General features: G+C 39.8%; 1 protein-coding gene, 1 long non-coding RNA gene and 6 gene segments (V, D, J or C); 2 read left to right on the top strand and 6 right to left on the bottom strand.

The window, feature by feature from the left end:
- The first annotated feature begins 207 nt into the window (after positions 1–207).
- On the top strand, positions 208–1649 carry LOC118565289. The segment is given in 2 exon segments: positions 208–254; positions 1265–1649. A coding segment is annotated over 1 exon segment (261 nt).
- Positions 1650–2529: 880 nt separating this feature from the next.
- Positions 2530–3185, bottom strand: LOC118565287. The segment is given in 2 exon segments: positions 2530–2865; positions 3011–3185. Coding segments are annotated over 2 exon segments (366 nt in total).
- Positions 3186–7124: 3939 nt separating this feature from the next.
- Positions 7125–7394, bottom strand: LOC118565291. The gene is made up of 2 exons (XR_004932304.1): positions 7272–7394; positions 7125–7197 (listed from the first exon to the last, which is right to left on the bottom strand). It is a non-coding gene; the product is annotated as an uncharacterized LOC118565291 (long non-coding RNA).
- A 1139-nt stretch (positions 7395–8533) lies between these two features.
- On the bottom strand, positions 8534–9029 carry LOC118565286. The segment is given in 2 exon segments: positions 8534–8870; positions 8978–9029. Coding segments are annotated over 2 exon segments (375 nt in total).
- A 729-nt stretch (positions 9030–9758) lies between these two features.
- LOC118565288 lies at positions 9759–10884 on the bottom strand. The segment is given in 2 exon segments: positions 9759–10589; positions 10710–10884. Coding segments are annotated over 2 exon segments (360 nt in total).
- Positions 10885–12450: 1566 nt separating this feature from the next.
- On the bottom strand, positions 12451–12941 carry LOC118565463. The segment is given in 2 exon segments: positions 12451–12782; positions 12890–12941. Coding segments are annotated over 2 exon segments (384 nt in total).
- Positions 12942–13221: 280 nt separating this feature from the next.
- Positions 13222–15149, top strand: LOC105923759 (immunoglobulin lambda-like polypeptide 5). Its single transcript, XM_036145886.1, has 4 exons — positions 13222–13315; positions 13418–13484; positions 13599–13735; positions 14718–15149. The coding sequence occupies exons 1-4, from the start codon at positions 13222–13224 to the stop codon at positions 15050–15052; spliced, it is 633 nt and encodes a 210-aa protein (XP_036001779.1). The 3' UTR covers positions 15053–15149.
- Positions 15150–19843: 4694 nt separating this feature from the next.
- Positions 19844–20331, bottom strand: LOC118565462. The segment is given in 2 exon segments: positions 19844–20172; positions 20280–20331. Coding segments are annotated over 2 exon segments (381 nt in total).
- Between the last annotated feature and the right edge of the window lie 277 nt (positions 20332–20608).

The following is a 20608-nucleotide window of genomic DNA, read 5'->3' as shown; positions in this document are numbered from 1 at the left end:
TGGTTGGTAAACCCACATTTTAGACATTTAGACTTTAGATGACTAATTTGAAAAGTTTATCAGCTGTAATTATTAAATGAATGTACCAAAGTTTAATCTTTTTCTCTTTCAAAAAGTTTCTCATCCTCCATAAATTGTTTGTGTCAGAGTCAGAGAACCGTGTCTCTAACAGTCAGAGGTTTTTGTACGGCGGCTCCATCAGTTTGTATCACTGTGGTACACGTTTGGTGGAGGAACCAGACTGGATGTTAACTGTAAGTACAACAAACTTAAATTAAATTAACTATTCCTGTAATCTTGAGTTTTAAAGGATTTTTCCTCTGAGGTAAAACACTTCTGTTTGGGTTTAGTTAGGTTTTACTTTTCTAAGTTGCCGTGTTTAATGGAAACTCGGTAATGTCTGAGTTGGACTAATAAGATTAGTCTTAACTCTGGAAAAATACTCTTACTTAAAAAAGACAAAGAAAATCTGCTTAATGTGATAAGTATAAAATTAATAATCAGAAAACCCTACATTTTAAATAAAATGTTAATTTAAAACTTAGCATTATAAAGTTTTCCAATTTAAATTTTTACATTTATATAGTCATATTTATAGTTTTTATAGAACAAGCATAGCTCAAAGTTTTCAGTTTTTTCTCAAAGGTTTTCTTATTTCTACGTATCGTTAACAAGCGGTGTGGACTATATGCTGAGCTACATTATCAATGTCACTGTGAGGAATGTGATCTCTGGCTCATCTATATTATTTATTATCAACTTTTTATTTTCTCTGATGTTTTGGAAAAGAAAATGTCTGAAAACGTTTTTTTTTTTTCAAGAAAGCTAGTTTTTTGAATATGGAAATAAACGTAGTGTGTCCGATTAAGATAACAGCACATATCTCTTAAAAACAATATAAATAAATATCAAGTGGTTTTAGAAGATTAGTCCTCATTTTGAAAATTTAACAAGTTTAATGAGAAAACATGAAAACATTTAGGAAGAGGATAAAGCTTCCTGGATAGGAAGAGAAACGTCTTCAAACTTCGGGAAAAAGTCCAGTTGTTTTGTTTTTTTTACTTTTTTTTTTGGAATGACCGTGAACTGGATGACATGACATTTAGGAAGAAATGTCAGTTTTTATGTGTGGTACTGAAACCTGTCTGTTGCTGTGGTTGATCAGTGATGCATGTGTGTTACCATGGTTACAAAACCCAGAGCAGGAAGTGAAACCTGGAGGACTTTAATCTAGACTTTGCAATGTGTTTCTTTCTCTCTGCAGTGGGTGAACGCCGTCCCACCCTGACAGTGCTGCCCCCCTCCAGTGAGGAGCTGCAGCAGGGGAAGGCCACCCTCATGTGTCTGGCCAACAAGGGCTTCCCCTCAGACTGGAGTCTGTCCTGGAAGGTGGACGACAGCAGCAGCAGCAGCAGCAGCTGGGAGCAGAGCAGGAGCCCCGGGGTGCTGCAGAAGGATGGCCTCTACAGCTGGAGCAGCACCCTGAGGCTCCCTGCAGACCAGTGGAGGAAGGTGGGCTCTGTGACCTGTGAGGCCTCCAAGGGCTCCCAGCCTGCAGTCACACAGACGCTGACCAGAGACCAGTGTTCCCAGTCCTGAGCTCATTCATGGATTTTCTAAAGATTTATTCTGCTACAGATCGCTTGTTTTATAACTGTCTGTTGGATTTTATCCTCAGAATCTCTGTTATTGATTCAGAAGCTCGACTTCACAATAAAACAATCAAATATAAATAATCACTTTTGTTTTGCCTTTGAATTCATTCCCATTAAATCATCCATAAATCTTGATAATTAAGCTTAATTGGCACCTTGTCAAAGATAACAAATAATTGACCGTTCTTTAAAAAAAAACATGTGCAAAAACATCTGGTCAGGCTGATGTATTCCTCAGAACAACATTCTTTTCAATCAGTTTTGTCAGTGAAGAATTCTGATAATAAAAAAAATATGATGTGTTTTTTTATAAATTTATATTTAACATTTACATACTGTATTTCTTTAACATTCATCAAATGATAAAACAGGTATTTATTAGATAATTATCAGACCACATTTTCTCCAGTTTCCTAATTTTTCCAACTGAGTCATGTGAGTTTTTCTATTAAAGGTTTAGAGCAGAAAATGCAGAAAACTATCTGCATTTGGCTCAGTCTGATTAAATGGTTAAACTGGTAACAGTTTACCGTTTTAAGAATGTGTGACAAACCAACATTTTGATCAGAATTTAATGATCAAAAATGTTGTCTTCTTCCGTGTGGACCTTTATGTTGACATTTCATTTTAATCTCAGGTCAAAATGTATCTTCCACATCTACCACATTTTCCAGGTGAATTAAAATATTAAAGTAGCTAACATAAAATCTTCTTGAGAAACAGGAATAAATTTCAATATGAACTATCCATGTGAATGTATTTGTGAGGAATTTATCTCCATCAAATGATTGTTACTCTGTGTGTGTGTGTTTAGTGAGCTGTGTCAGAGTCTGCTGTGACATTCAGCTGCAGTTTCTGTTCAGGCTGACTGAGGGAGGTTTTTGTACGACTGTTTTTCACTGTGTGAACACACCACCGCTGTGATAACTCTGACAGTAATAAACTGCAGCATCTTCAGCCTGAACTCCACTGATGGTCAGAGTGAAGTCAGTATTTCCAGAGCTTGTTCCACTGAAACGATCAGGGACTCCAGACTGACGGGAGCTTGCACATGTAATAATGAGTTTAGGTGCTTCTCCTGGTTTCTGAAGGTACCAGTAGAAGCAGTTACCCGTGCTTGGATTGACTTTACATTTAATAGAGACAGTCTGTCCTGGAACAACAGACTGAGATCCTGGAGTCTGAGTTATAGTGACTTGTCCTGAAGATCCTAAAATATAAAAAAAGATTAGAAAGTTTCCTGGATAAAAATCAGGCTTGAAGAATTGTTATCACCATTTAGACCAAAGCTGATATTCTAGATATCCTGGGGAGCATGGTTCCATCTTAACAATGATTTCAGCAGAGAGTCTCACCGTGAACCAGGAGTCCCAGGGTGGTCAGCAGTAGAGTCAGTGACATCATCATTGTGCTGCTGGTGTGTCAGTGGCTCTGAAAGGCCTGGACAGCCACTGATCAACACTGACCTCTTAACAGCTGGGAGCAGAGAGGCAGGACACATATGCAAACACACAGAGTCAGTCACATGGAGCTCAGCTCTACAGCTCATAGCGCCTCCTTTTCTCTGCTGAAACATCTGTCATGTATTTATTAATCTGCATCTCCTGCTACATGTCAGGATATTTCTACTACTGGCTAATTTAAATCTGATGTTATTTCAATGCATCTAAAGGTGTGTTCACACTGAGTACACGTGTCAGCCCAAGCGACAGATTTACATGATATCTCTATGCACAGGTGCCTCACAGGAGCGATGTGACACAAATCAGAATCAGAATCAGAATCAAGTTTAATCGGCAAGTAGGTTTGCACATACAAGGAATATGACTTGGTGTTGATGGTGCAGACAAAAAGAAGAATACAATAAAATAAAATTGAATAAAACCAATATATATACAGAAGCAATATACGTTCAGTAAACTGTGCGTTAATGTAACGCAGAAGCTTGTAAGCCCTGAACGGGGGAGAGAGACAACGCAAAACCACAAATGCAACTCTGGAAGGCCTGCTGGCCATCACCCTAATCTATAGCTCCATTCTCAGTTATTTATCAGATTAGAGTCAGGACTCTGGTTTTACTTTTAGTTAAAATCTATCAGTAGTATAAGAGTCATTTTGACTATAATAACTAACTAACTAGTCATATCTATCCAGGAAAAATTGCAATCAATGTTGTTTGTGTTTTTCTGAGTTATTATTATGAGCTTCATTATGTTTCAAAAGGTTGTAAGGCTGATTGTTTTGGCAGTATTTGTGGGGAAAAAAGATGTCATGATGAATTGTATTTAATGCTGTGCTGAAAAAAAGAACACAAAAAAAGAAGAAAATAGCCATAAATAAATTGCTAAAATAAAAGATGTTGAAGTTTTTGGTAAATGTTTGAAAGTTGAAAACAAACGTGTGATCAACATCAATATAAGCAAAATTTTAACACGTTACCACGTTACAAGAAGCTGTGAAACAATATTTGAAACATTTGGAAAATCTTTCACAAATATGACATGAGAATTATTGAAATCCTCATAAAATGAGTCATGGTGACTTTAGTTAATTTGTTCCTTAAAGATAGACTTTTGTGAACAAATTGTCTCGGTTTTTATTATTTGTACTTAGAGCAATCTCACTTAGAAGAACAGGGTCTATTTAATGTTATATTTACTAATGAGCACAAATTATTCATCTTAATCTGTGTCAAGTATAGTTTATTTTTTGATCGACTTCTATATTGATTTCAGTCGTCCATTTCTTCTTCCTGTATCTGTTATGAATAGAACAGAAAGACTCAGTATTCGAGGCGACAAATCCGTCCAGACCAGGAATGGAAACTTGGCCCCCTCTAGCCAATGTCTCCACTCCTCAAGGGCTAGCTTAACAGCAAGCAGTTCCCGGTCCCCCACGTCATAGTTCCTCTCGGCTTTTGAAAGTCCCTTGGAGAAGAAGGCACATGGATGCATCTTACCATCCTTAGCCTCCTGGCTAAGGATAGCCCCAACTCCAGTACTAGAAGCATCCACCTCAACAGTGAACTGCTTCTCAGGGTCAGGCGAGATAAGAATAGGCGCTGAAGTAAATAATTTCTTCAGTTTATGAAACGCTTTGTCTGCCTGCTCGTTCCAACAGAACCTCATTTTGGAAGAGGTGAGTGCATGCAGAGGAGCAGCTACCTGGCTGTAGTTTCTGATAAAACGGCGATAAAAGTTAGCAAACCCCAAAAACCTCTGTAGCTGTTTTCTGTCCCTTGGGACAGACCAGTCGGTCACTGCTCTCACCTTGGTGGAGTCCATAGCAATCTGATCCGGGGAAACGACAAAACCCAAAAAAGTCATGGTAGAGACATGAAACTCACATTTTTCGGCCTTGACAAATAACTGATTCTGCAGAAGACGTAACAAAACTGCCCTGACATGCTTCTTGTGGGAATCCAGATCACGGGAGTAAATAATGATATCATCTAAGTAGACAAACACAAACTGTCCCACCATGTCCATGAGCACCTCATTCACGAGGTGTTGGAAGACTGCAGGCGCGTTAGTGAGCCCAAATGGCATTACTAAGTACTCATAATGACCTGTCGGAGTGTTAAAAGCTGTCTTCCATTCATCTCCCTCCCGAATCCGTACTAAATGATAAGCGTTACGGAGGTCGAGCTTAGTGAACACCCTAGCTCCCTGAATCTGCTCGAAGGCTGAATTTATGAGGGGGATAGGATGACGATTCTTTATCGTTATTTCGTTGAGTCCCCTGTAATCAATGCAGGGTCTAAGGGAACCATCCTTCTTACCAACAAAAAAGAAGCCTGCCCCAGCTGGGGAGGAAGAAGGACGGATAATCCCTGCCTTAAGGGAATCAGAAATGTATCTCTGCATGGCCTGGGACTCAGGAGCCGACAGCGAGTACAACCTCCCCCTGGGAGGTGTAGTACCTGGTTGCAAATCAATGGCGCAATCATATGGCCGATGAGCAGGTAACGCAGTGGCCCTACACTTGTTAAACACCTCCCTCAAGTCATGATAAACTTCTGGGACCTTAGAGAGGTCCGGATAAACCTCCTCAATCTCGTTCTCAGGTGTATGATCCTGCTGAGCGGAGCGTAAACAAGAACCTGAACAGGTAGGTGCCCACCCAAGAACCTCCAACCTCTGCCAGTCAATGTGAGGGTTGTGCTTGCGCAACCATGTAGAACCTAGTATAATAGGAACCTGAGGTGAATCGATTATGAGAAAAGATAACTTTTCGTAATGATTACCCCCCACCAACAACTCTACAGGTTCAGAAACAAGCGAAGACTGATTCAGTTGGTGACCACCTAGAGCTAAAACCCTACGAGAGGCTGGCGATGGAAGAAGCCTAATTCTCAGTCGCCTAGCCAGACCTTCATCCATGAACTCGGTATCCGCCCCCGAGTCCACAAATGCTGTCAACCTGTGTCTCTTGGAACTGAACGAGAGAGTTACTGGAAAAAGGAGTTGAGGAGAGATGGAAAGTCTGGTGCGACTCAACAGAGTCTCCCTCTTCTCTACAGAGCTTGTACCTTTTAGAGGGCAGGAGCTGACGCAATGACCCTCTCCGCCGCAGTAGAGACAGAGGTTCAGCTGGTGACGTCTGCTCTTCTCCTGTGGTGTCAGCCGGGCACGTCCCAGTTGCATCGGCTCTGGATCCAGTATGCGAGCGGGAGCGGAAGCTGAAGAAGTGTCGGGCCTTGGTTGAGGACTAGCAGACATCGGCGCTCCTCGTTCTCTGCGACGATCCGTCAACCGAAGGTCAATCTGGGTGGCCATCTCCTCGAGCTGTCTCAGGGTCAAAGGGAACTCGCGGGTGGAGAGCACATCTTTAATTTTCTCATTGAGTCCTCCAATGAACGTGTCCATGAGAGCATCCTCATTCCAGGTGCTCTCTGAAGACAGTAAATGAAAGTCAATGATGTACTCAGCCACTGATCGTCCACCCTGCTTAAGCGTCTTAAGCCCTCTAGACGCCTCTCGACTGGGAAGGACCGGACAAAAAACCCTGACAAGTTCTTGAGAAAATGCCCGATAAGAATAACAGAGAGCCTGGTTATTCTGCCATTCAGATGTTCCCCAAATCTTAGCCTTTCCTGACAACAGCGAGATGACATAAGCCACTTTTGACCGATCAGTCGGATAAACTGATGGTTGGAGCTCAAAGTGGATCTCACACTGGGTGATAAAGGCCCGACACTGGTCTGGATCACCCTTAAAAAATTCAGGAGGCGATAGACGCGGCTCTGGGTAATTCTGCCCGGCAACAGATGACGCAGCGGCGGAGGCTGACGTAGGCGGAAGAGTAGTGACGGGGGTTTCCTGATTGCGGAGATGAGAAAGAATCTCCCGCACACCCGCTTCGAGCTGTGAAATCGAATCCTCCACCCCAGCGCGCCACTGTTTGTCGTCCGATGGGTCCATTATGGCCAGTTTATTTCTGTTATGAATAGAACAGAAAGACCCAGTATTCGAGGCGACAAACAGTTTATTTTTTAAGAAAGACCGGAGGTGACCGACGTCAGCGCTAGCAGCTGGATCCTCTGCGGGGAGAGACAACAGGTTAGTGACCTCGTCAGTCTGAATATGACTAGACACGATTGGGTGGGTCACTAACCTGGTCCTTATGTCCAGTGTGGATCCGGGGACGGGACGAGATTCCAGCTGATGAGCTGCCCGCCAGACGCGGCACGATGTGAAGCCTCGAGGGTCCGTGTAGCAGAGTCGAAGGTCGGTGGACAGGCAGAGGGTCGGAACCGGGAGGTCAGAGAGCCGATGAAGTACAAAGGGATAATCCAGATCGTAGTCAGGTCACAGTTCAAGGTTCGGTACACGGTCGGGCAAGGATCAGGCAAAAACTCAGGTCGGTCGGGAGTCTAAAGACAGGTCGGGTACACGGACCAGGTGGGGCTAGGCTAGCTCGGAAGTCGGAGGACAGAACAGATCACGATCGGGTAATCAGGAAACAGAACGCTGGAATAAGTCGATCAACAGGCTGACGAAATAAACTGGCACTGTTGTCTGGTCTTAGAGCTGGTTATATACTAGTGGAAGCAGGTGGAACAAATCTGTGGTAATGGGAAATAGGCAGAGCTAAGCAGGTGAATAATAGAGAATTAAGTCCAGACAACAGTGCCGAAATCATGACAGTATCATATCGTAATTAAGTTTAAATAATCACTAGCAGGTTCAGTTAAAATGGGTTTAAAGCTATCTATTTATTTATAAAGCAAAAACAAAATGTCATGTTCTCATGTGTTTGCATTCAGTCAGCATCACCAGTCATCAGTTGTGTTTCTATTCAGTCTGAATGAGTTAGTTCATTGATTGTTTTCCACTGTGTGAACACAACTTGGCTGTTGAAAGTGTCGCTCTGACAGAATCTTCAGCCTGAACTTTATTGATGGTCAGAGTGAAGTCAGAGTTTGATCTACTTCCTCTGAAATAATGAGCAGCTGGAGAGTTAAGGAATAAAACAATTGTATCACTGTTTAAAGAACATCCAGACAGAACCTGAGGATATGTGTTCAGCAAAGAGAGATAAATCTTCATCAAGTTGTTAAGAATGTTTTCTTCCATGTTGACCCATATGTTGACTTTAAATTTCAATCTCAGGTCAATTTATATTTTCCACAAGAAAGGCAGTTCTTCCAAGTGTTTGAAAATATCCAAACATATTAACTTCAAAAGCTTAAATTCCAAATATTTTTGTGAAACCAGCAGTAAATTTTAATGTGAACTATTCGTGTGAATGTATTAGTGAGTAAAAACTATCTCCATAAAATGATTGTTACTCTGTGTCTGTGTTTAGTGAGCTGTGTCAGAGTCTGCTGTGACATTCAGCTGCAGTTTCTGTTCAGCCTGACTGAGGGAGGTTTTTGTACGACTGTTTTTCACTGTGTGAACACAGCCTGACTGTTGATGACATGATAACTCTGACAGTAATAAACTGCAGCATCTTCAGCCTGAACTCCACTGATGGTCAGAGTGAAGTCAGAGTTTGATCCACTGCCTGTAAAACGACTTGGAGTCCCTGATGCTCGAGAGCTGGCATAATAAATGAGCAGCTTAGGAGTTTGTCCATCTTTCTGTTGATACCAGGCTAAACGGTCTGTCAAAAAAACATCCTGACTGGTCCTACAGGTGATCTTGGCAGATCCTCCCAGATCAGCTGTCACTGCTGCAGGCTGAGTCACTGTGACCTGACCTCTGGACTCTGAGGACACAGAGACAAAAACATAAAGCAGCTTGATGGTTTTGTGGGCTTCATTTCAGAGGGACAGATGTTGATAGAGGAGAGGAGTTTGATCCTCTGGACTTTACCTGTGAAGCAGCAGCAGAGGAGAGTCCAGATGAGGACGCAGATCAAAGTCATGTTTTTGATGAGGAGGATTTCTGTGTCTTCTGTTGTGATGAAGGACAGCTGTCAGTCCTCCTGTGTTCAACTCTCAGGACTATAAACTCTCCCAGAGCACTGGAGCATGGTGCTGCTGATGCAAAGTGACTCTCTATGGAAATGCTCTGTAGTGATTCCTGTAGGAACTGAGATCTGTTAAGCTGTTCAGGGAAGAAGATTCTATATCATTAGATCTTTTCTCATGTGTCTTTTAAATGTTTGTTTTCCCTGAAAATGTTCTATAAATCTTTTATAGTTCATTCATTCTAAAAAAACAAACAAAAAAACGAACATATACATTTTCATGGGATGTTAAATTACTTTATATGATTTCTCTTTTTTTTTTTTTTTACTTTTGACTTTTTATGTTTTGACTGTTGTCAGAGAGGAAATGGCTGAAGAGAGAAGGGGAACGACACAGGATGCTTTGATAAACTGACCTCCAGATGCTGACCTCCTGGTTGGAAGGACAGCTTCTCTGACCACTTAGATTCATTTCCATCAGGTCTCACACTGAGCTAATATCAGAATGTTTGGTAAACCCACAGCTCCATAGAGCATATCACACAATTCAGCTGTTTTCATAATTTTGAGAGAATTTATGTTGAGGAAACAGACTGTATGTTATGAATGAGCACATGTGACTCCAGATAAAACCAAACTGATAAAAGCTATAAAAAGCTGTAGAGACTAAGATATTATTATATTATATACAATTTGAGGAGGACTCTGATTTCCTTTAAAAGTCCAAAACTCTTGGTTTTCTTGATGTTTAAATTTCTGCATCACTGTTCTCATATTTTAACGTTTTCTACAATATTTCAGTGAATTTGACTAAATAACTGCTGAATTATATCATGTTGATGCTTGCTTGTTAACCATATAACATTGTTTTTATAGCAATTAATTGTTTCAAAGAGAAAGTATGTTGTTTCTTATACTCAGCAAATTTATTTCATATTTTCTGAGTAAAAACTTTGAAAAAGGGTTTAATAATGCTCAGTTAAAAGTGATGAACTGCAATAAAAGGCTTATCAAGGTCTATCCAGCCATATGTTTTTTTTTGTTTTTTTTTTATCTTTGCAAGTAATAATAATAATAATAACAATTACAACTTAGTGAGATATTTGTAATAAACTGCAGTTGTGTTCCCCATTTGCACAACTTCTGCTTCAGTGCAGCTGTGGATCAGTTCCTCTGCAGCTGAGGGAGGTTTTTGTACGACGTTGTATCACTGTGTGAACGGTCTGCTGTAATCCTGCTGACAGTGATAAACTCCTGCATCTTCAGCCTGAACTCTGCTGATGGTCAGAGTGAAATCAGATCCAGACTGACTTCCACTGAAACGATCAGAAACTCCAGACTGACGATTTGATGTCCAATAGATCAGGAGTTTAATAGCTTCTCCAGGTCTCTGAAGGTACCAGTCTACCTCATCGTTGACATATTGACTGGCTTTACATGTGATGGAGACAGTCTGTCCTGGAACAACAGAAAGAGATGCTGGAGTCTGAGTCATGATTATGTCTCCTGATGAACCTGGAAGAGAAGAACAAAAATGATTAAACCTAAAGGAAATGTGAGTGAAAGTCAGAGCTGATGTGTTTCTCTGTCATAGCAAAACACCGACAAAACAAGGTTCTGATCCCAGAGTCTCACCGTGAACCAGGAGCCCCAGGGTGGTCAGCAGTAGAGTCAGTGACATCATCATTGTGCTGCTGGTGTGTCAGTGGCTCTGAAAGGCCTGGACAGCCACTGATCAACACTGACCTCTTAACAGCTGGGAGCAGAGAGGCAGGACACATATGCAAACACACAGAGTCAGTCACATGGAGCTCAGCTCTACAGCTCATAGCGCCTCCTTTTCTCTGCTGAAACATCTGTCATGTATTTATTAATCTGCATCTCCTGCTACATGTCAGGATATTTCCTCCAAACCGCTGAGAGAGCAGCACTACAGTTAAACTCAGTTTATGACACTACTGGCTAATTTAAATCTGATGTTATTTCAATGCATCTAAAGGTGTGTTCACACTGAGTACACGTGTCAGCCCAAGCGACAGATTTACATAATATCTCTATGCACAGGTGCTTCACAGGAAGGACGTGACACAAAGCACACAAATGCAACTCTGGAAGGCCTGCTGGCCATCACCCTAATCTATAGCTCCATTCTCAGTTATTTATCAGATTAGAGTCAGCACTCTGGTTTTACTTTTAGTTAAAATCTATCAGTAGTATAAGAGTCATTTTGACTATAATAACTTAGTCATATCTATCCAGGAAAAATTGCAATCAATGTTGTTTGTGTTTTTCTGAGTTATTATTATGAGTTTCATTATGTTTCAAAAGGTTGTAAGGCTGATTGTTTTGATAGTATTTGTGGGAAATAAATATGTCTTGATGAATTGTATTTAATGCTGTGCTGAAAAAAAGAACAAAGAAAAAAGAAGAAAATACCCATAAATAAATTGCTAAAATAAAAGATGTTCAAGTTTTTGGTAAATATTTGGAAGTTGAAAACAAACGTGTGATCAACATCAATATAAGTATAATTTTAACACGTTACCATCTTACAAAAAGCTGTGAAACAATATTTCAAACGTTTGGAAAATCTTTGACAAATATGACATGAGAATTATTGAAATCCTCATAAAATGAGTCATGGTGACTTTAGTTAATTTGTTCCTTAAAGATAGACTTTTGTGAACAAATTGTCTCAGTTTTTATTATTTGTACTTAGAGCAAGCTCACTTAGGAGAACAGGGTCTATTTAATGTTATATTTACTAATGAGCACAAATTATTTATCTTAATCTGTGTCAAATATAGTTTATTTTTTGATCGACTTCTATATTGATTCCAGTCGTCCATTTCTTCTTCCTGTATCATATCGTAATTAAGTTTAATTAATCACTGGCAGGTTCAGTTAAAATGGGTTTAAAGCTATCTATTTATTTATAAAGCTAAAACAGAATGTCATGTTCTCATGTGTTTGCATTCAGTCAGCATCAGCAGTCATCAGTTGTGTTTCTATTCAGTCTGAATGAGTTAGTTCATTGATTGTTTTCCACTGTGTGAACACAACTTGGCTGTTGAAAGTGTCGCTCTGACAGAATCTTCAGCCTGAACTTTATTGATGGTCAGAGTGAAGTCAGAGTTTGATCTACTGCCTATGAAATAATGAGCAGCTGGAGAGTTAAGGACTAAAACAATTGTATCACTGTTTAAAGAAACTCCACTCAGAACCTGAGGATATGTGTTCAACAAAGAGAGATCAATCTTCATCAAGTTGTTAAGAATGTTTTCTTCCATGTTGACCCATTTGTTGACTTTAAATTTCAATCTCAGCTGCAGTTTCTGTTCAGCCTGACTGAGGGAGGTTTTTGTACGACTGTTTTTCACTGTGTGAACACATCCTGGCTGTTGATGTAATGGCGACTCTGACAATAATAAACTGCAGCATCTTCAGCCTGAACTCCACTGATGGTCAGAGTGAAGTCAGAGTTTGATCCACTGCCTGTAAAACGACTTGGAGTCCCTGATGCTCGAGAGCTGGTACGATAAATAAGCCGCTTAGGAGGTTGTCCATCTTTCTGTTGATACCAGGCTAGATAGTGGTTGATGTAGTAAACATAAACATCCTGACTGGTCCTACAGGTGATCCTGGCAGATCCTCCCAGATCAGCTGTCACTGCTGCAGGCTGAGTCACTGTGACCTGACCTCTGGACTCTGAGGACACAGAGACAAAAACATAAAGCAGCTTGATGGTTTTGTGGGCTTCATTTCAGAGGGACAGATGTTGATAGAGGAGAGGAGTTTGATCCTCTGGACTTTACCTGTGAAGCAGCAGCAGAGGAGAGTCCAGATGAGGACGCAGATCAAAGTCATGTTTTTGATGAGGAGGATTTCTGTGTCTTCTGTTGTCATGAAGGACAGCTGTCAGTCCTCCAGTGTTCAACTCTCAGGACTATAAACTCTCCCAGAGCACTGGAGCATGGTGCTGCTGATGCAAAGTGCCTCTCTATGGAAATGCTCTGTAGTGATTCCTGTAGGAGCTGGGATCAATTTCTTTCAGCTGTTGAAAATCAAAAACTGATCAGACATGGAAGTTTAGCTTTTTCATGGTGAATAAAGATTTTACCAAGAGTAACAATTCTTTAAGGTGACAATGATGCAGGAGGAAGCAGTTTGTGACCTGAAAGCCGTAATTGAACGGCGACCTTTTAAGTTTGGCCCCCGCTTCTCGTCCATCGACTGCTGGAGTTAGGCACCCATCAAGAAAGTCGATGGATGGTTGGATAAATATAAATAATTTTAAACATGCCTTTTTTATTTATATATAAACAAAATTAGATGACTGGTTGGTGGACAAAGTCTTCACCCACAGACACACAGTGGCCTTAGAGCTCATACTGAGGAAATATCACTTTGGTTGGTAAACCCACATTTTAGACTTTTAGACTTTAGACAACTGATTTGAAATGTTTATCAGCTGTAATTATTAAATGAATGTACCAAAGTTTAATCTTTTTTTCTTTCTAAAAGTTTCTCATCCTCCATAAATTGTTTGTGTCAGAGTCAGAGAACCGTGTCTCTACAGTCAGAGGTTTTTGTACGACGGCTCCATCAGTTTGTATCACTGTGGTACACGTTTGGTGGAGGAACCAGACTGGATGTTAACTGTAAGTACAACAAACTTAAATTAAATTAACTATCCGTGTAATATTGAGTTTTAAAGGATTTTCTCTGAGGAAAAACACTTCTTTTTGGGTTTAGTTAGTTTTTATTTTTCTAAGTTTAATGGAAACTCGGTAATGTCTGAGTTGGACTAATAAGATGAGTCTTAACTCTGAAAAAATACTCTTACTTAAAAAAAGACAAAGAAAATCTGCTTTATATGATAAGTATAAAGATTAATAATCAGAAAACCCTATAAAATGTTAATTTAAAACTTAGCAATATAAAGTTTTCCAATGTTAATTTTTTACATTTATATAGTCATACTTAATATTTTTGTATAAAAGAAGCATAGCTTTTTAGTTTTCTGTCTAAAGTTTTCTTGATTCTAGGTTCGTTAACAAGCGGTGTGGACTATATGCTGTGCCACATTATCAGTGTCACTGTGTGGAATGTGATCTCTGGCACATGTATAATAATTTATTATTTGTTATTCATTTCCTCTTATGTTTTGATGACAGTTTAGGAAAAGAAAATGTCTGAAACCTTTTTTTTAACAATAGCAAATTTACATTACATGAAAGATAATAGTTATTTTGAATGTGAAAATCTATTTAGTGTGTGTGATTCAGGTAATGGCACACCCAGCCATCCATTTTCTAATCCGCTTAATCCCTCATGGGGTCGCGGGGGTTGCTGGTGCCTATTTCCAGCATTGGTAATGGCACATATCAATTAAAAAAACAATAGAAAAAAATTATAAGTGGTTTTAAAAGATTAGTCCTGATTTTGAAAATGGAACAAGTTTAATGAGAAAACATGAAAACATTTAGAAATGTCAGTTTTTATGTGTGGTACTGAAACCTGTCTGTTGCTGTGGTTGAGTAGTGATGCATGTGTGTTACCATGGTTACAAGATCCAGAGCAGGAAGTGAAACCTGGAGGACTTTAATCTAGACTTTGCAATGTGTTTGTTTCTCTCTGCAGTGGGTGAACGCCGTCCCACCCTGACAGTGCTGCCCCCCTCCAGTGAGGAGCTGCAGCAGGGGAAGGCCACCCTCATGTGTCTGGCCAACAAGGGCTTCCCCTCAGACTGGAGTCTGTCCTGGAAGGTGGACGACAGCAGCAGCAGCAGCAGCAGCTGGGAGCAGAGCAGGAGCCCCGGGGTGCTGCAGAAGGACGGCCTCTACAGCTGGAGCAGCACCCTGAGGCTCCCTGCAGACCAGTGGAGGAAGGTGGGCTCTGTGACCTGTGAGGCCTCCAAGGGCTCCCAGCCTGCAGTCACACAGACGCTGACCAGAGACCAGTGTTCCCAGTCCTGATGTCCCTCACTGGGAGTTCTCTTTTTCTGATATTTCTACTGATGTTACTTTTGCTGTTTCTTTTCCTGCCCTTTGTCTAATAAAGTGTTGACTCAAATTTACTGAATAAAGACATTTTCTTCAAATTAGGATTGTTTCATGCAGATTTTTATCAAAATGTCCTTAACAATGTTTTAACATCTTTAACCATCACATCAGCAGACAGCATATTATTATGGCCAGAGGGACAAAGCATCTCACTGCAGAATCTATATAGTCTATTGAACCCGTCTAAAGTCCCACCATTTATCCATCATCAGAGAAACACCTTTAGTGTTCTCAAATATTACATGACAGGTTTAATAAATTGTGAAGATGTGAAAAACTCTTGACAACTTTGTTTGATTATAAATACGGGGTAAAATGTGAGGATATAAAAATTATAAAAACCACAAATACGTTCACTTTCCAAACACTGGCCAATGAAAATCCACTTCACAATCAACCCTAAAATAAAAAAAGAATAATAATATTAGTATTTATCTCAAATCTCATTTTCTAGCTCATCTGTATTTGGATAAAACAAAAGAGATGATTGCAGATTTCATGAGAAACTGGAATAGTAGCAACACTATTACCAGACTGGGAGAAGAAGTGGAGGTGGTGGAGGAGTAGAAATACCTCGGTGTTCACCTGGACAACAAACTGGACTGGAGACACAACTGTGAAGCTGTGAAGGAGGGACAGAGCAGACAGGACGTCCTGAGGAAGCTGAGGTTTACAGCAAGATGCTGCAGATCTTCTGTAAGTCTGTTAAGAGAGTGATCTCCTCTGCCATCATCTGCTGGGGTAGCAGCATCAGAGCTACTGACTTAAAGAAGCTCAACAAGCTGATAAAGAAGGCCGGCTCTGTTCTGGGGACCCTTCTAGAACATCTAGAGATGATTTCACAAAGAAGCATTCTGCAAAAAATGAAGAACCTTGTGGCCAACCGGAAGCATCATCTTCATCAAACTTTTGTACAAAAAGAGACTAATAAAGAGTTTTTGAATTGATTTGGAGAAAAAATCTAGAAGAATCCATCTGGTAGAACCTGATTTTGATTTGATGGTGAAAGAATAAATTATCTCAGTACTTCAACATGCCTGTGCAGTTTGAATGATGCATTATTGTCTCACTTTTGGAAACATGTGAGAGGAAACTATAGATGGGGATTTTACCTAATAAAATGTGAGACATTCCACTGATAAATGAACCAAGAGGTGAACGATATTCATGTATCAAATCTATTGACTCTTATTTGTGTAATTATATCAGTAGCGGAACTTTGCAGATGTAGCCATCAGTGCAGGTTTTATTTTATAGTTAAACCTTTATTTTAACAGGAAAGTCATCATTGAGATTAATAATCTCTTTTTCAAGGGAGACCTGATTCTGGTCACTTTAATAATGAACTTTTCTCTGACAAAAGATGGAAACAGTTTCTTAAGCAGGTTTATGGGATTTTTGCATTTTGTTAATTCCAATGTACTAAAGTGTAAAATAAAGTACTCCCTGGAAATTTTCAAAACAATCCAGATTTCTTCTTCACACTTTCTCATGATCCCTTCAGGTTAGACAGAATGGATAGATGGCCACTCGGCCACGACCCCCCAGAATGGTTAGAGCAGCGTGCTTACAGTCAGAGAAGGTTGCAAGTACCCGGTTCGATCCCCAGCGACTGCACTCTGGGTCCCTGAGCAAGACCCTTAACCCCAGGTTGCTCCCCGGGCGCCGCACATGGCAGCCCACTGCTCCCCAAGGGTGATGGGATAAAAGCAGAGAACAAATTTCATTGTAATGTATGTTTCAATGACAATAAAAATGATATTACTATTACTATTACTATTACTACATTAGAATTTGTATTTTCTAAATTTCTATTACATCTAAAGAAGCCATGCTTGCTTCTCTTCATGTCTTTGTCTTTACTGAGGTGCATCACTAGCATCATTTTCAGTCCTAATTTGATCAGAAATTTTTTTTAGGACAGATTTTTATTGTGTGAACAGCTCAAATGCACTAGAGTCAAACACTTCCTGCAGCATCTTCAGCCTGAACTCCACTGATGGTCACATTTGTCATGAACCTGAGGATTTAGTTCTTGGTTTTTAATCTGAGTTCATGTTTTCAGTGTTTCCTTGCTATGTTCCAACAGGGTCCTGTTTCAGAAGGAACGATCAACCTACCCTGAATAGAAAGCAGATACTCTGGGTAGACCTTCTCTATTCTGTCAAACTCAGAGTTTTTAGTTTAAGAACAGCTGGTATTAATAAGGTAACTTTACTCTGGGTCAGGTTACTCCTGAGTTAAGATGTACAGAAAGAAACCCTCATCAACGCAACACAGATAGCGGTAATTACTTGGTAATAACAGGAAATAACAAGCCTATAAGTGTGTATTTTCACCAGTACATTTAGAAATCTTAATTCCGGTATATGGAAAATATCAAGACATAAATAACAACAAAAAACAAAAGCTATTTCTGCTGAAAAAGAGAGAGTTAGCAGCAGAGAATTGCTGAACACATAAATGCATGAATATTTGACCGAGAATTAAAGCTGTATTCTCACATTGCACTCATTCAATATAAAAAAAATGACTATGTGCACATTGATTATGTATCTGGGTGCAACCCTACAGACATAAAAATCATGTGTCAGCAAATCAAAACAAAATATAAAAATACAGTTTAATCAGGTAATGTCCATGTAAAGGCTTTTGTTATGTTCATCAATAATCAACTAAAGCATTCATTGGTCATATTTAACAGTTAAAATTAATGATGGGGTGATTTGTGAGTTACTGAAATAACCAATATGTTCATTCATTCTTTTGACAGCGCTTGACTTTACGACACCCATCTATCTAAAAAAGTAGCTGAGGCTGATTTCCTTGTAGGTGTATAACTTGTGCCAACCTCACTTTTGTTCCAATTAAGTATAATTTTAAGATGAAATAAAAGTGGCGTCATATAAGTAAAGAAATGTGATGTGGTCCTCAAAAACATGGAACTGTAGTAGTTCACTTGTCTGGAGTAAATCTGTAATTTAATCTAATCTTTGTCTTTTCAGGTAGGGATGATCTACTGACTCCTGTAGAGCCTTCTGTCCAAAAACTCCTGCATGCAGTTTTAATCTCAATACCACACAGGTGTTTTGTTATAGTGGATTAGAATAAATTCAAATTTGTATCATTCATTTCACAGAGAGGGAGCAAACACAGATGTTTACTGAGATCTGGTCCTTCAAAGTGTAATCTAACAGTTGATTATACTTTTGATTGTGCAGCAGAATAATAGTTGGACATTTTACCCTAACAGAACAACGTTGGACATTTAGGTGAAGAGGGTCAGTCCACCTGTGGAGCACAACTTGCCTTTATTTGAAGTTAAAGTCCATGACTTAGAAATAAATAAACATGCACCTGAAATTAAAACATGTTTCTGTTGCTAAAGTTCCTGTGAAAAAGCTGCACAGGGTGTATTTACGAGAAAACATAGAAACATGTAATGAAAAAGGAATTCATAAAAATGGAGCTGCAAAAAATACAACTTCCGTTACACATGGGTGAGGTGTCCACAGGGATGGATGATTCTATCTATTTTTCTTGCAGGCAATAAAGAACCTTTATTGGAACAAAGTAAATTTTGTGTTTAGTTCTGAGCTGATTGGGAAATCAGAAATTAATATAACATACTATCTCAAACGGTTTGACCAACTTTCATGTCATCAGTGTGGTCCATGTCGTCAGCTGGAGCAAATTGTTCAAACACAGTTTTGAACAGGTTTCTCCTTTAATAGTGGCTATGTTGTGTAGAATCACACAAGCAAATATATGACATGCCTTTCTGGGCCGACCTTTAGTATGTGAAAACACTGAAACCAGTCCTTCAGCATCCCTATAGTCATCTCAACACTGACTCGTGTCACGCTGTGAGCCACATTGTAACGGTGCTGCTGTCCTGGCCCAGGCTCAGTGTGCAGGTCCAGGAAATATGGCTGACAGGGGTACCTTCTGTCCCTGTGTGAACACAACTTGGCTGTTGAAAGTGTTGCTATGACTGAATCTTCAGCCTGAACTTTATTGATGGTCAGAGTGAAGTCAGAGTTTGATCTACTGCCTATGAAACCATTTAGAGTCCTTGAAAGTCTGCTGTTGGCCAAATAATGAGCAGCTAGAGAGTTTAATTCACTTTCTGTTCTAACCAAGCTGTTTAATGTCCAATATCTGGCTCACATAAAGTGTTTAATTTTAATTTCTCTTAAAACAATGTTGTATCTTTAGGGGAAATTGAGGCTAAAACAATTGTATCACTGTTTAAAGAACCACCAGTCAGAACCTTAGGACATGTGTTCAGCCAAGAGAAGAAAGTCTTCACAAGGTTGTTAATGTTTTCTTTTGTGTGGACTTAATTGTTAATATTTAACTATTAAATATCAACATTTAGATATTTAGATATTTAATAGATAATTAAATATCAACAATATGTGAAATTGTAATCCAAGGTCATAATTTGTCTTCAAAAAATTTTGGTTCAAGTGTATTAAAATATTGAAACCTATCAATTAACTTCAAAGCTTCTTGTGAAACCAGCAATTAATTTTAATGTGAACTATTCATGTGAATGTATCTGTGAGGAATCTATCTCCACAAACAATTGTTACTCTGTGTGTGTATGTGTTTAGTGAGCTGTGTCAGAGTCTGCTGTGACATTCAGCTGCAGTTTCTGTTCAGCCTGACTGAGGGAGGTTTTTGTACGACTGTTTTTCACTATGTGAAGTAATCATACTTGCTTGAATCAAATTCTCCCTTACAGTAGTAAACTGCAGCATCTTCAGCCTGAACTCCACTGATGGTCAGAGTGAAGTCAGAGTTTGATCCACTGCCTGTAAAACGACTTGGAGTCCCTGATGCTCGAGTGCTGGCATAATAAATGAGCAGCTTAGGAGTTTGTCCATCTTTCTGTTGATACCAGGCTAGACGGTGGTTGCTGTTGTAAACACGAACATCCTGACTGGTCCTACAGGGGATCCTGGCAGATCCTCCCAGATCAGCTGTCACTGCTGCAGGCTGAGTCACTGTGACCTGACCTCTGGACTCTGAGGACACAGAGACAAAAACATAAAGCAGCTTGATGGTTTTGTGGGCTTCATTTCAGAGGGACAGATGTTGATAGAGGAGAGGAGTTTGATCCTCTGGACTTTACCTGTGAAGCAGCAGCAGAGGAGAGTCCAGATGAGGACGCAGATCAAAGTCATGTTTTTGATGAGGAGGATTTCTGTGTCTTCTGTTGTCATGAAGGACAGCTGTCAGTCCTCCAGTGTTCAACTCTCAGGACTATAAACTCTCCCAGAGCACTGGAGCATGGTGTTATTTTTGACCAAGACATGTCATTTAAATCCCATATTAAACAGGTTTCCAGAGTTTCCTTTTTTCACCTCCGGAATATCGTCAGAATTAGAAACATTCTGTCCAGGAGTGATGCTGAAAAACTGGTCCATGCATTTGTTACTTCAAGGCTGGACTATTGTAATT

The sequence above is a fragment of the Fundulus heteroclitus genome, chromosome 13 (genome assembly GCF_011125445.2).
Source record: "Fundulus heteroclitus isolate FHET01 chromosome 13, MU-UCD_Fhet_4.1, whole genome shotgun sequence".
Classification (NCBI taxonomy): domain Eukaryota; kingdom Metazoa; phylum Chordata; class Actinopteri; order Cyprinodontiformes; family Fundulidae; genus Fundulus; species Fundulus heteroclitus.
The sequence above is the reverse complement of the archived record's forward strand: the minus strand, read 5'-3'. Positions and strand labels throughout refer to the sequence as shown.

Excerpts from the sequence above, each read along its gene's own strand:
- LOC105923759 (XM_036145886.1), top strand. The coding sequence starts at position 13,222 with ATGATGCAGGAGGAAGCAGTTTGTGACCTGAAAGCCGTAATTGAACGG. Across the intron at positions 13,316-13,417 it reads CTCGTCCATCGACTGCTGGA|GTGGACAAAGTCTTCACCCA; the intron begins GTTAGGCACCCA and ends GATGACTGGTTG. Across the intron at positions 13,485-13,598 it reads ACTGAGGAAATATCACTTTG|TTTCTCATCCTCCATAAATT; the intron begins GTTGGTAAACCC and ends TCTTTCTAAAAG.